This window comes from Plutella xylostella, chromosome 31, assembly GCF_932276165.1.
Source record: "Plutella xylostella chromosome 31, ilPluXylo3.1, whole genome shotgun sequence".
Lineage (NCBI taxonomy): Eukaryota > Metazoa > Arthropoda > Insecta > Lepidoptera > Plutellidae > Plutella > Plutella xylostella.
Genome location: NC_064011.1, coordinates 6,161,375 through 6,174,484, shown reverse-complemented (window position 1 = coordinate 6,174,484; position 13,110 = coordinate 6,161,375). Strand labels below are relative to the sequence as shown.

At 38.2% G+C, this 13,110-nt stretch overlaps 1 protein-coding gene across 1 annotated transcript in view; it reads left to right on the top strand.

Annotated features, from left to right (window-relative positions):
- The window catches only part of LOC105390890 (EH domain-binding protein 1), a 34,331-nt gene that overhangs the window by 18,586 nt on the left and 2,635 nt on the right, over window positions 1-13,110 (top strand). Inside the window, exons 17-27 of the mRNA XM_048632198.1 lie at window positions 1,071-1,182; window positions 1,748-1,839; window positions 3,073-3,231; window positions 3,682-3,764; window positions 4,096-4,187; window positions 4,852-4,935; window positions 5,943-5,956; window positions 6,654-6,767; window positions 7,306-7,440; window positions 8,303-8,388; window positions 9,152-9,275. Of these exons, the coding sequence (XP_048488155.1) occupies window positions 1,071-1,182; window positions 1,748-1,839; window positions 3,073-3,231; window positions 3,682-3,764; window positions 4,096-4,187; window positions 4,852-4,935; window positions 5,943-5,956; window positions 6,654-6,767; window positions 7,306-7,440; window positions 8,303-8,388; window positions 9,152-9,275 (1,095 nt within the window). The remainder of the gene's footprint in view (window positions 1-1,070; window positions 1,183-1,747; window positions 1,840-3,072; window positions 3,232-3,681; window positions 3,765-4,095; window positions 4,188-4,851; window positions 4,936-5,942; window positions 5,957-6,653; window positions 6,768-7,305; window positions 7,441-8,302; window positions 8,389-9,151; window positions 9,276-13,110) is intronic.

The window sequence follows — 13,110 nt, the reverse complement described above, 5'->3', positions numbered from 1 at the left end:
CTACTTCAAGGTTGCTTCACCGAAATAATGCTTGTCCGATAACACGGTTAGCCGAAGGTACTTTTCGATGACGATAGGTTCAACGATAGAATGCTTTTTCGACTGCTCAGTTTATCAAAATGTTTGACTACCAAATTGCATCTTCTATAAGACTATTCGGTGAAACTTTTCAGCAGAAATATTTGGCACAGTGTTTGAACTCGTGGAATTTAAAACAATCATTGTCAAACAGTCAATTGTCACGTGTAGTAGCCAGCCCGTAGGCCAATCATGGTTTCGGCGAATTAACCGTCGTCGAACAGTAGTTTTGTGGAACCGGGTTGTGAAGAATTATCTTGTTTTACCAATCATAATTGAAAATTACAATCGGCTAACCGTGTTATCGGACAAACATTATTTCGGTGAAGCAACCTTGTCCTAGATCTGTGCATTTGAGGAACCGCACTATTGGAACACAATAATTAGTAAACGGCTCGGATAAGTCCAGTTACAATACTTTTTACCTTAAAATTGGAACAAAATCTTGGTTGTTTCCCTACTGAGATTTGTCCGCCTATGCGGTGGTTTTGGCTATATCTTGGTCATACCTTAATCGATTTTAGATTGGAATATGTCATTTTAAAGCTTATAAATTCATTATGTTTTTAAGCTGTAGTGCCTGAAAAATTGTCAGATAAAATTCTTTTTTAATTTAGCTTTTTTGTTTTCACCTTTCTTAACATTTTCTTAACGTTTCAACTATTTTGAAGCACTGTGTCTAAATTAAGTTCAATATTGCGCATTTATTGATTATGATTAGTTGACTAAGGTGTCATCAATGCAAAACAATAAAAAAGTATTAAAAAAATCGTTAGTTTTTGAAATATTTTGCTTTTAAACATAAATTTTGGAAAAATGCTTAAAAAAACTTAACACTTAAATAACTCAGAAATGGTTGACTTTCGGATAATGCATTATGGGGTTCAATCGACTGGAAATGCCTTCAACTACAACCCATTTAAAGGAATACATCGACTTACCAATCACCCTGTATAACTTTATCTAAATAACAAACACCCTGTATCCTGCAGCCGGCGCCGGTCCGTCCTGAGAAGCTGATGACCCGCAAGGAGCTCACCGACCCCTTCGGCTCTGATGAAGAGGAGGAGAGTAATGACGTCATGCAGACTAAAGATAGTAGTGGTAAGTGACTTGTGAGTTGTATGCAGTAATATACAGTTTGTAAGAGGGTCGCTAAGGCTGCGGGTAAGAAAGCTCCGCCCATCGCAATCTGAACAACAGTAGGTATTTAGAAAATGCACAAAAAAAAGTTGTTTGCTAATAGACATAGACACATTGTTCACTGAACAGTTGATTATAAATATAAGTTGTTAGTATTTATTTATGTATTTATGTAAACGAGTTTATGTATTATATAATATGTAAGTTTATTACTACTCCCATTAATTATGTTTAAATTGTCTCTTCCATCCAAAGGTTGTCTGGTAGAGATGCCTTTTTTGTACTATTTTATGTATATAAGTTGTGAATTGTAATGTGACTTTAATGGTGCAAAATAAAGAGTATTCTATTCTATTCTATTCTATTCTATTGTTGGTACGGACCAACTTTTTACTATAGCGAGTATTAGTCGAAAAAAAAGAAGTTTGGATTACTCAATTCACAGACCCTATTTCTGCGAACAATATAACAGCCTCTTAGGCCTATAAGTACACCTTGTATAAAATACATTTATTTTGTTTTCCAGTAAAAACCCCCGAGCCATTAAACCCCACATCTGTGAAAACACCGACATCCGACAAAGTCTTATCACCAGTGGAACTCCCCAAGCCTACACCGGTATGTTATATACAGCTGTTATATACTTGTGTGGCTTATTGTTTACTGTTATATGAATAAGTATACAGGGTGTTGCAAATAAGGTATAGTAAGCTGAAGTGGTCGCCATGGTCGAAATCGGTCGGACCAATCATCATCATCATCATCAGTAAGCTGAAAGGGGGTGACTAAGGGGGTCATTCTAAACATCTTTTGTTCTACGACTTTTGTAAATTTGGCTTACTGTACCGTTTTTGTAACATTCTGTATAAGGGTGTGTTTATAGTGCAAATTATTTTCAATGGGATACATGTTATGAATAGAATCAAAATCATCGTCTATTCTATTCTCTGTGGGGGTGTAAGTACCTGAATAGAACCTATGTGCATATCCCCTAGGTCTAAACTGCCTTCCTAAGCTTGGACCATTTCCCACCACGCTGGTCCACTGCGGAATGGTGGGTTCACATACCTAGATGTGCTAAATCTAGATGCTCACGATGTTTTCCTTCACCATAAGAGCACGATGTATAAATTGTACTTAAATTCCTTAATTGAAAAAATGATTTAGTGCTAGGATTTCAACCAACGGATTTCTATCAAATACTAAATGTCTATTAAACTAATTAGCGGGGCAATTTATCAGTGATATACTCGAGGGCAGGTCAATGCATCCGCTCATAGCCATGATGTCGTAACCAAGGCTAATAAATTACCATTTTGTTAATCACTGATAAATTTCCACCCTAAACAGTATGAGCCCCTGTTTTGTTGTAGTGTTTGTCCGTTTTATTTCGAAGATAATAGTCACGAGCAATGAAAAAGTTTCAGTAACAAAAACATCAAATTACTCCTAAACGGAAAAGACTAGCTTAATGACGCCGTCTGCAATATTGAAGTATATTTAAAAGGGCATCAAATATTACCAACTGAAAACGTAAATATTTTGATCAAATTCTAAATTAAATGTTTGAAAAACTTCATTCAGTTCATTTGATGTCGAACTTTTTTATTGCACTTGAGTGTATATTATGTTGTTTTCCTTGTGTTTTGTCGTTTTATACCGTGTCCATTTTAACCATACAAAACCTCACGAAAAAAACTACATCCAACCTTTTTTTTCCACCCGCATCCATTTGACCATCGCTTGACCGAAACATTCAAAATGGCCGCTAAACCCGCTTGTCAAACCCCGGCTTGCCATTGGTCGAATGCGCGCTTCCCCATTGGTCGACGCTTGGTTGTGATTGGCTAGCAATTGCTGTCGCGTCACGACGAGCTGAAGGAGAGAGCGAGACAGCTGCTAGAGGCCACTAAAAGAGAGGCGAGAGAAAAGGAGAGGAATAGGAAGAGTAAAGAAGATGCGCTTTTGGAACAGAACGGAGTGAGAAATGGAGATAGTCCGGGTAAAAAGGTATGTTGGTTGGTTTTATGTGTTGTTATATTGCAGTGGGATTTTTGTGGTTTTTGCTACAGTTGTAAACAAAATGATGAAGTGTTATTTGTAGATGGTCTCACACATTTGTTTGAACTCATTCATAAACGTTGGCGTCCATAGTATCATTAGTGAATCAATGCCATCAATAAAGTATGATTATTCTAAAAGTCATCAAGAAAATATATACTCGTACATTTAGATAATTTTCCCTGTCCTTCTCCAATCATATTTTTAGCTGTAGCTATCGTAAAAGTAACAATAAAATGTCATTTTAAATCCTCTAAGCTTTCAATATAAATATTTTCGTTCATTCTCAAAAGCTTTTATGTCTTAATTATACCAACCGATAAGGCGTAAAATTGGTCTATGGGATTGATGATGTTATTCCAGTATGTATATGTATAACCTGTATTTGTTACATTGTAGCCGATGTCGGAGGAAGAGAGACAGGCGATGCTGCGCGAGCGAGCGAGACAGCTCATTGCAGACGCGAGGGCCGGCATAGTCAGGTATGTAGGGAGATATAAAGAAATATACAGGGTGTTCCGTTAGCCAACGCCATGCCAGAAGGAAGATATCATATAGATATAAAATAACTCTTCATTCTAAACAACTTTTGCTCTTCAAAGAACGCAACTTACAGTTGTGTTGGTCGTAATTTTTTTTTACATATTGTGTTTTTTTTGGTAAAATTTCACTCCAAAACAAAAGTTGCTTACAATTTGTATCATTTGCTACTGACATGACGTTGACTAAAGGAACAGCCTGTATGTCAATGAGTCTATGGTTACACAATCCGACAAAACCAGTATTCTAACACTCAAATACTCTTATTTCCAGTCCCACCTCCCCCACATCTCCATCGCGCGGCGTGCGGAGGCCGAATGTGGAGATCATCAGCCAACAGTCTGTCATGGAGGAGATTGCCGCAGGTAATGTAGCTGGTTTATTAATATTAAGGGCTTGTTTCACAATGTCTGGATAATGGCTACCTGTGGGTAAAAGACTTGCTGTCACTGTCTAAAACATAATTAAAAAAAGCGAGAGCGTTTCTTTTTATCCGACACGTAGCCATTATCAGAGTTTGACATTATCCAAACATAGTGAAATAGGCCCTTAGTGATAAAACATTTATGTAAAGCCTGTAGTTTTGAATTTAAAATTCCAAGTTTGCCATGTAAGTGCACTAAATGTAGTTATAAATTTTAGTTTTTACAATTTGAAAGCTTTCTAATCATGAGTTATATTTTATGGGTATGTACCGATTGGAGTAAAAGAAACATAACCCAACAATTTTTAAATGACGTCTGTCTAATATGGCCCCTTATGTTAAATCTAATAATCGATGAATTTTCTATCGCGTTTAGTTCAATTCCTTCAATGATTGTTATCATCATCATGGCTATTCAACATTGATCGACGTATAGCCCTAGCCCTCTCTTCTACCTTTCTCTAACATGCCACAATGATTATTCTGAAGCGGGTGGCGCTGCATGAGGATGAAGCAAGAGTCCGATAACGCGAAAATTTCAAAATATAAATGATGTTCATTTTATTATCAACGAATAAAGTGTATTTTAAATTGCCTGTCTGCAGCGGGGGGCGTCCCACTGGAGAACATGTTCCCCGACTCCGTGCAGTCCAGCCCGCGCTCACGGACCGTGTCGCCTGACTCCAGCGGTGAGTGTGGAAGATATTACTTTTACCTTTAAGGCTGGCGATTGCTTTCTCTTCAGTGTCCGACCAAGTTTTCTTTGCAACAGAAACAAGTGCTAACACAAGCATGGTTATTTGGGTAAAGCGTTACAAAGTTGGACTTTATTCTGTGTCAAAATCATAGTAACTGTAATTTTTGTTTGTTTGCAAACCAGATTCATTATTACTCTCTATTTGTAAAAGGTATTTTTAACCGACTTCAAAAAAAGGAGGAGGTTCTCAATTCGTCGGGATATTTTATTTTTTTATATTTTTTTTATGTATGTTCACCGATAACTCCGCCGTTTATGAACCGATTTTGAAAATTCTTTTTTTGTTGTATTGGGTTGAGCTTCCAGGTGGTCCCATTTTTTTTTCAGAATTTTATCTCACCCCTAAGGGTGGGTAAAGGGGTTAAAAAAAGGGTATGAATTTCCATTTTGGACACATATTAACCGATTCTAATGAAATTAAGAACGTAAATATAGTTCTTATAACAATAAAATATGATGGTGACCTTGAGCTGATCTGATGATGGAAACGGAAGGCAGTCAAGGGAACTCCTCAACGGTATATAGCAACTACCTCGTGTTTAGGCTTGAATGATTCGTATTGATTAGTAGGACTTTTTGGTATCATTTGCATCTTACTTTTGATTAAAAATTATTGCAAATAAACTAAAAACTATAAAATAAAATAATAATTTAAAAAAATAAAAAACCGACTTCAAAAAACCACTTAAAATGTAAGTAATAATTTAAGGTTTACACAAATTATATGTGACAGTACAAATATACCTAAGCAGGAACTGTTCTTTTTTGAAGTTGGTGCCATATTTCTTCAGATTATGTCTTTGGAAGTAAAAGTAAAGAACGAAGGCAAGAAGTGAATCTATTGTATTCTTCTAATTATCGTGTCGACGACAAACCAACAAAGTCGCTAAATCTATTGTATTACTCGATTGTGTTGCAATTTAAGTGTATTCTTCACAGAAGAGCGTCAAAGCGAAGACACTAAAAGCGTGAAGAGCGTGGAGTCTTCGGACAGCAAGAAATCTCCTCTGAGGTCGTTCTCGGCGCTTGTCGATAGACTCACGCCCGATAAGGATAAGTTGGATGACGTGAGTAGTTAATAATTATTACTGGAGTTTCTTACCGCCACCGACACATTAGCAAGTTGTCAATATTTAATCAGCATTGCTTACATGTTAAGTGCCAATTTCACCATTCTCGGTTATCTAACCGACAGGGATTGATTTATAAATTAAACGTCATCTCCATATAAAATTCATGATAGATGTGTCAAAAGTTAACCACTACTCTCTGGTTATGCTCTAACAGAGAATGGTGAAATTGGCACTAAGTCTGACATAATTTGTATGAATTTGACAGATGTTTGACAGTGCTTATGTATCGGTGGTGGTAAGACACTAAGAGCGTGAAGAGCGTAGAGTCCACGGACAGCAAGAAGTCTCCTCTCAGGTCGTTCTCGGCGCTTGTCGACCGACTCACGCCGGATAAGGACAAGTTGGATGACGTAAGTGTTGATATAACACTCATTAACTCATTATTACAGCTAGTGTCTTACCGCCACCGACATTTTAGCAAGTTGTCAATATTTAATCAGCATTGCTTGCATGTAAAGTCTGACATAATTTGTATGAATCTGACAGATGTTTGACAGTGCTTATGTATCGGTGGTGGGAAGACACTAAGAGTGTAAAGAGCGTGGAGTCTTCAGACAGCAAGAAGTCTCCTCTCAGGTCGTTCTCGGCGCTTGTCGATAGACTCACGCCGGATAAGGATAAGTTGGATGACGTGAGTATTATCTGTTAAAACCATTATCATTTATACTCGTATATCGGTTCAAACAACTTGGTAGTTCTAAACTTGGCAGCGAATGCACGTTTCTATGTATACCTTGTCAAACTAACAAACCCCCCCTATTCATTCTTTCAAAGATTGGCTGCTGGTTAGTTTGACAAAGCACAAAATTGTTGAGACCAAACAGTAACTATACATAGAAAAGGTGTAATATGAATCAATCCTGACTTAAATATTTAGTCAGTAATGGCTTTTCCTGCTAACTTCACTTCTCTCTAAAAGATTTCCCGTGGCACTTTCGGGAAAAAAAGTATCATAATGGTGTCAGCTTACTGCAAAATTTCATTAAAAAAATGATGGAGCTGTTTTCTCGTGAAAGATAAGAGATAATCTATGCGTTCCCCAGTAAGCATGGCATAATCCATAATATTATTATAGAATAGCTTCGGGCTTCACTTGTTTGACGCCAACGTTGTATGCCCCTATTGCCTCTTATAACCTCTTGTATTAACCATATCCCTATTACCCACAGAACACAAAAGAGTCAGGCTCCTACATCCAAAGCGAACTAGAGGCCTTAGAACGGGAACAGACAGCCATCGACGAGCGAGCAGCCACGCTGGAGAAACAGCTGAGGAGGCTGTGCGAGACCGGGGACGACTCTGAGGTATGTACCTGCAGCTATATGTATACAGGGTGTTGCATGTTTTATGAATTTTCGGAAGTCGTAGAATAAAAGTTGTTCAGAATGATCCCCAGAGTCACCCCTATTCGGCTTTGTATTATACCATTATGCAACATCCTGCATACTGAAAATAGGGAGCCTATTTTCAGTATCCTTCCGTCCTTGACATTCCTGATTCAGCCACTACCGGCTACAATGTGTCGCAAAAGTCAATATTGTCCGAGAGGGCTGATAGGTAGCTTAGAAGTTACCAAAATATCACAAAACTCGCATATTACCTTGTGTTTATTTCCCTTAACATTTCAGAGAAGATGGCATAATGCATTTTTTGCTTGCGTTAAATCGTCCGATGATGATCTTATTATGGTATCCGCTACATTCATTACCTTATTTTTTGTCTTTATTCGAAACATCATCGTAACTTTTATATAGATTCTTGATCTTATTTTGAATTTCATTACATCCATGTTTTTACCTTGTATTGTTATTTTTAAATATTTTAGTTATTTAGTTTTTACGTATTTTAACTAAATGGCTATAAAAACAATTATTCTATCCTTTGATGATAAAATTGTAATTGGATCTATTAAGTGGAACATGTACATGTCCCTTTATTTTAATCTCATGTAGTTTAGCCCTAGTATACATTTGAGCAGCAATCCTGGTATTCATTTATGTTTAAGTATTATAAAGTACTGTACCGTATTTATGACTCCTTTAGTCCATCTATCCTAAGGTTGTTGATAATACCGCCTTTTGTTTTACCTCAGTTAAGTTAATAAAGAGTATTCTATCTATGTATCTTTCTATATTAGATTTAACAATAATACTGGTACATTCCCAGGAGGAGAGTCGTCTGATGACGCAGTGGTTCAACCTGGTGAACAAGAAGAACGCGCTCATACGGAGACAGATGCAGCTCAACATACTGTGAGTCACCACATTCATTTATCATAATTTAAACTAAAATCATCTGAAATAATTGTTATTGTGTCGACGACAACCTTTTACTTAAATATTTTGGTCGCTAAATAACACATTCACAGAATTAGGCAACTGTAAGTGTCGTGTTGTTGCATTGTAATATAAGGACTATCAAAGATTCAGTGTTGCCGCAACGGAGTTTTCAAAACGCACATATCCAGCGCTAAAAACGTACATTTAGGGTTCAAAACGGTAAATGAGCATTTTTTAAAATAAAATCACTCAATTAAGCTACTCTAGCCCTTTCGCACCTGCTCGTCAGCAGAAGCGCTATATTTTATTGGATTTTAGTCGCGTCAAACATACCTACCTATATTTATTAGGGCATTTTAAGAAGTGTTACAATTTCCTAAAACCTTCAAAGTAGGTAGAAGATTAGCCGTGCTACGTACCTTTTGGCTAGATACATAGAATATTATCTATTTGTACACACACAAGAACAGAATTTACAAAGCTATGCTTTAATAAATCATTAACTAATTTATGTACAAAACCATCCCCGCATTTTTATGATATCTATACTCTTTATATACTAAAATTTTAGTGGAGAAAACGCACAACTAAATCAAAATCGTAATTGTGGTTTCACATTAGATACCTACACGATCTGAAAGTGAAAAACATATTACTTATACACTATTACTTGTGCAATAATTTGTGCAATTAATAAAGTAAAAAAATAGTTTTCATATCCATATTCCTCCAACAGCGAACAAGAGGAAGACCTGACCCGCCGTTGTTCCCTCCTCGCCCGAGAGTTAAGGCTCTCCCTGGCAGTGGAGGAGTGGAGGAAGACACACGGCCAGAAGCGACGGGAGAGGCTGCTGCTGCAGGTGATGTACAGGGTGTCTGCAGCTCACATACAGGGTGGAGAGAGAACTGAGGCTGTCCCTGGCAGTAGAGGAGTGGAGGAAAAAGACTATTACTAGCTAATATTTTCTAAATTTTCGTCAACATGATTGCCGGTCGAGAACGAAAACGTTGTTTAAAACACGTATACCAAAGATAGTTCTGATTCAGAACTGGTTATATTTCAGAGATTTGATATAAATCAGTAGCCTAAAGCCAGGTTAAAACTATAACTATCTTTAGTCTTCGTTTTTAATAGACGCATTTTTCCTGAAATAAAAATGACATATTATGTATCTAGCCTATCTGAAACCTAGTTAAACATTGTGAGATATGGCGTTTCGACTTTCTCCGTGTTCGGCATCATAAGGGTCACAGTGACAGTTAAATAAAGTAAATTTTTCTCTCCACCTTTAGTTTGCAAGGTGCGGGTGCCTATATAAATAGAGTGAGTCGCCCGCGCGCCTCAGTTGTAATATCACCATGCAGAAATGACTAGGTTTCAGATAGGCTAGATACATAATATGTCATTTTTATTTCAGGAAAAATGCGTCTATTATGTAGTCTGAGCCTATCTGAAACCTAGTTAAACATTGTGAGATGTGTTTATTATCGCATGGTGGAGAGAAAACCAACTGTGACCCATAAGCTACTGATGAGTATATCAGTAGAGAAATATTTGAATCTATAAATTTATAATGCATAGATTTCTAGGTAATAGATATACTAAAAAGAAAGGTATAAGTATACATAAGACTTAAGTACTTCCTTATTATTCCTGACTTTTCAGAAAGTTATGGAAGGTATGTACCTATACATATAGGTAGGTATTTATACATATGGATACACACAGTGCCTCTTCGAAAGCAATACTTATAAGTAATTATTGATCAAAATCTTGTTATTGTCAAGGCAATATTTTTAACATACACTAGCCGAATGGATGGAACCAGTGAAATACTTTGCAACAATATTTAAAAGCTGTAAAGTGTAGAATATCGATCCAGGCCGCTGGGGCTCAGGTCAGCACATGCTGACTAGGGTATGTAATTCTGGACTGACCTCAGAAATGCAGCAGCCGACCCTGGAGCCTCGTGGACCTGCTCAGTCAGCCCCGTACGACGACACGGCCTGCAACACCTGGCGCGGCATCTAGTCCTTGGAACGAGGAGTGGTGCTTGAAGGGAAGATAATTTTACTAAATATCTCAGCCTCATCAGCTACTGGAAAAGATTAGATGAAGGCTGTGACACTGGCGGATAACTAAGTATTCAGTTTTCAGCGGTTAACGAGTTCCTGTGCAGTCCTACTAGGAAGGAAAGTTATTTTATAAGCCTTTGCACCGATTTTGTGGGCTACTATCATTCTGTATCATCATGTGTGAATATTATGAGCTCTGGCAGCATTCCTTGGTAGATGACATCAATTAATAAAGATTGATTAACACAACAGTAACAATTATATTAGTTGATAAATGAAACCCGACTAACATGTCTTAACTGGGTAAGTAAATGATCAGTCATGCCACCAGGATAAGTAAAATGTTCAGTACTTCATATGAAAAACATTAACAAGGTCACCTTTAGGTAGGTTCGTCAACACTAAGGGCACGTCTCGGCCAAAACCTTAAGGCTTCGCCTTGTTGCAACTTGAAAGGTACGTAGGTAGGTACCCACTTACATTGTTGTAGGTTCGATTTTGAAACCATTAAGTCGACCTAGATAAAACAAAATAAAATAGCTCGATTAAATAAAGATGGTACGTAAAGATGTTAGTTGTACCTGATCAGACCTGATGCAACGACAGCCAACATAGACTCTCTAAGCTGTGGAAGCAACAATCATGGTGGCGGGAACATGGACAGTTGGACGAGCCACCTCGAGCCTGACTTATCAATCAGAACTGACAGTTCGCCAACAGCGGATAGCTTGCGGCTATCTATAGGTAAACTTAGGTAGTTAGCTATACCCAAGAAAAAGTCCTTGGACATCGATATGACAGTGGAAAGGCGAATAACTGTGACACTCTTTAAAACAAAAAGGTTTGTTGTTGTTGTCCAGCTAAGGAAGGTTACCTACTTCAGCGACCGTATTGCATTCTGAAAGAACTGCGAAGAGTTAATATTATGACTAATAATTATTACTTATTTAGAAAGTTTTCCGCAAACTCTAATAAATCAAGCAGCTACCACGTCACCGCTGCCCGGTTATAACTCTGTACTAGCTTAGTAGATTATATACCAGTTCTAGCCTTCAGCTAGAGGCCAGAGAGCTCCTAAATGAGATGCGAGTACGAGCATGACACAAGTAATTTTTTACTTGGTAAGTAACTAGTTACGTAACTAACTGAAAGATCCATAAAACAGATTACTCAAAATGGAATTGTGAAAACGGCACGTCTGCATCTTAACCAGTCAGTCTAAGTAGTTTCAGCAGATACAGTGTTGAAAAATAGTTATGAAACGTTTGCGCCAGAATCGAATTAAAAATACATTTTCATTAGAGAAGCCGTTTAGGCATGAATAGGTACTTTCACCCTTTGAATTGTGCTCCAAATGATGACCTTCGAAATTCATAGAAATTTAATGACGACTGCCATTGTTTATTATCTAGCCCAGTAAATTGAGTTGGGCTACGGCTACACGTGATGTGATACACAGTACACAGTAGGTATATGCATGTTCCCAGAATAGTGGAAGTTATAATTTTACCAAAAGGTAGTCGTCTCGTGCAAGAGCACCGTTACTCGATTTATTCGATACACAACTAGTAGACAGCTGCTGCTTAGGAGGTTCACGCATTTTTCAACAAAGAGCTCGGACACACACTCACAATCCACTGGGACTTAAGGAAGACAGCTTATATGGTGTCACTCAGAAACCGCGATGACACTCTGATCATGATCACCCGACAGTAGGATCATAATAAATTCGGTAACTTGTGAAGCGGTATGGTATAGCAACAGCGACTTTCACGAAATCAGGAATTAGCTCAGTGCTTTCAGGTTGAACACTCGCCCGTGGGATTCACTTGGCTCACAGCCGAGAAAAGAAAAGACTCAAAGCTGGAATCTGCCGATGTGTCATGACACTTAAGATAGTGTCTGGGGAGTCACTTTATATGACGAAAAACGAACTTTCAGTGCACTGCGACGCGAGCCGCACTATCTGTTTGTATGTATTAAACGTGCCGATTGCACGACAGCTCTCGTTCGTTCGTTTCTCATCAGTATAGAGTAACGCTCCTGTACTTACCGTGCGTCACCATTCCCATGAGCAGTCCAATGATCTTAAGGCAGTTTAGAACAAAAGCTGCATTAGACAGTTTCTTCAGCAGAGACATCGAAATAAAAAATGTATTGCACAACTATCCCCAGGAGCAGTCTACAGGTCACTTTGGGCAGTTCAGAAGAAAGCTGCTTTAATAGAATACCCTACCTTAGCGGAGGCATCAAATTGAAGTGCTATAACACTTTTAGAAGCGGTGCACGTTACCCGATTTGTCGTCATCCATGCCGATGCGGCTACGGCGACTGCAGGTGGTTACTCAGGCTTCGTTGGTGTGCCCTTGTATGGCTAACATGACCAACCTTGGCAGTAAACGTTCGTCTGCATATGCCAAAATCACTGATGAATAGCGCACGTTACTCGATACCTTCTAAATAAGTCACTCATAATGATGGCTGATGATGATGATGACCGTGCTAACAATAGTGCAGGCGGTTCCGCTGAGCATAAAATCTCTTCCCAGACAGGGGGCGTTTCGATCTGGCAACCAGAACAGGAGTGCCAGGTGTGCGCAGCGATGCAGGTGGGACAAC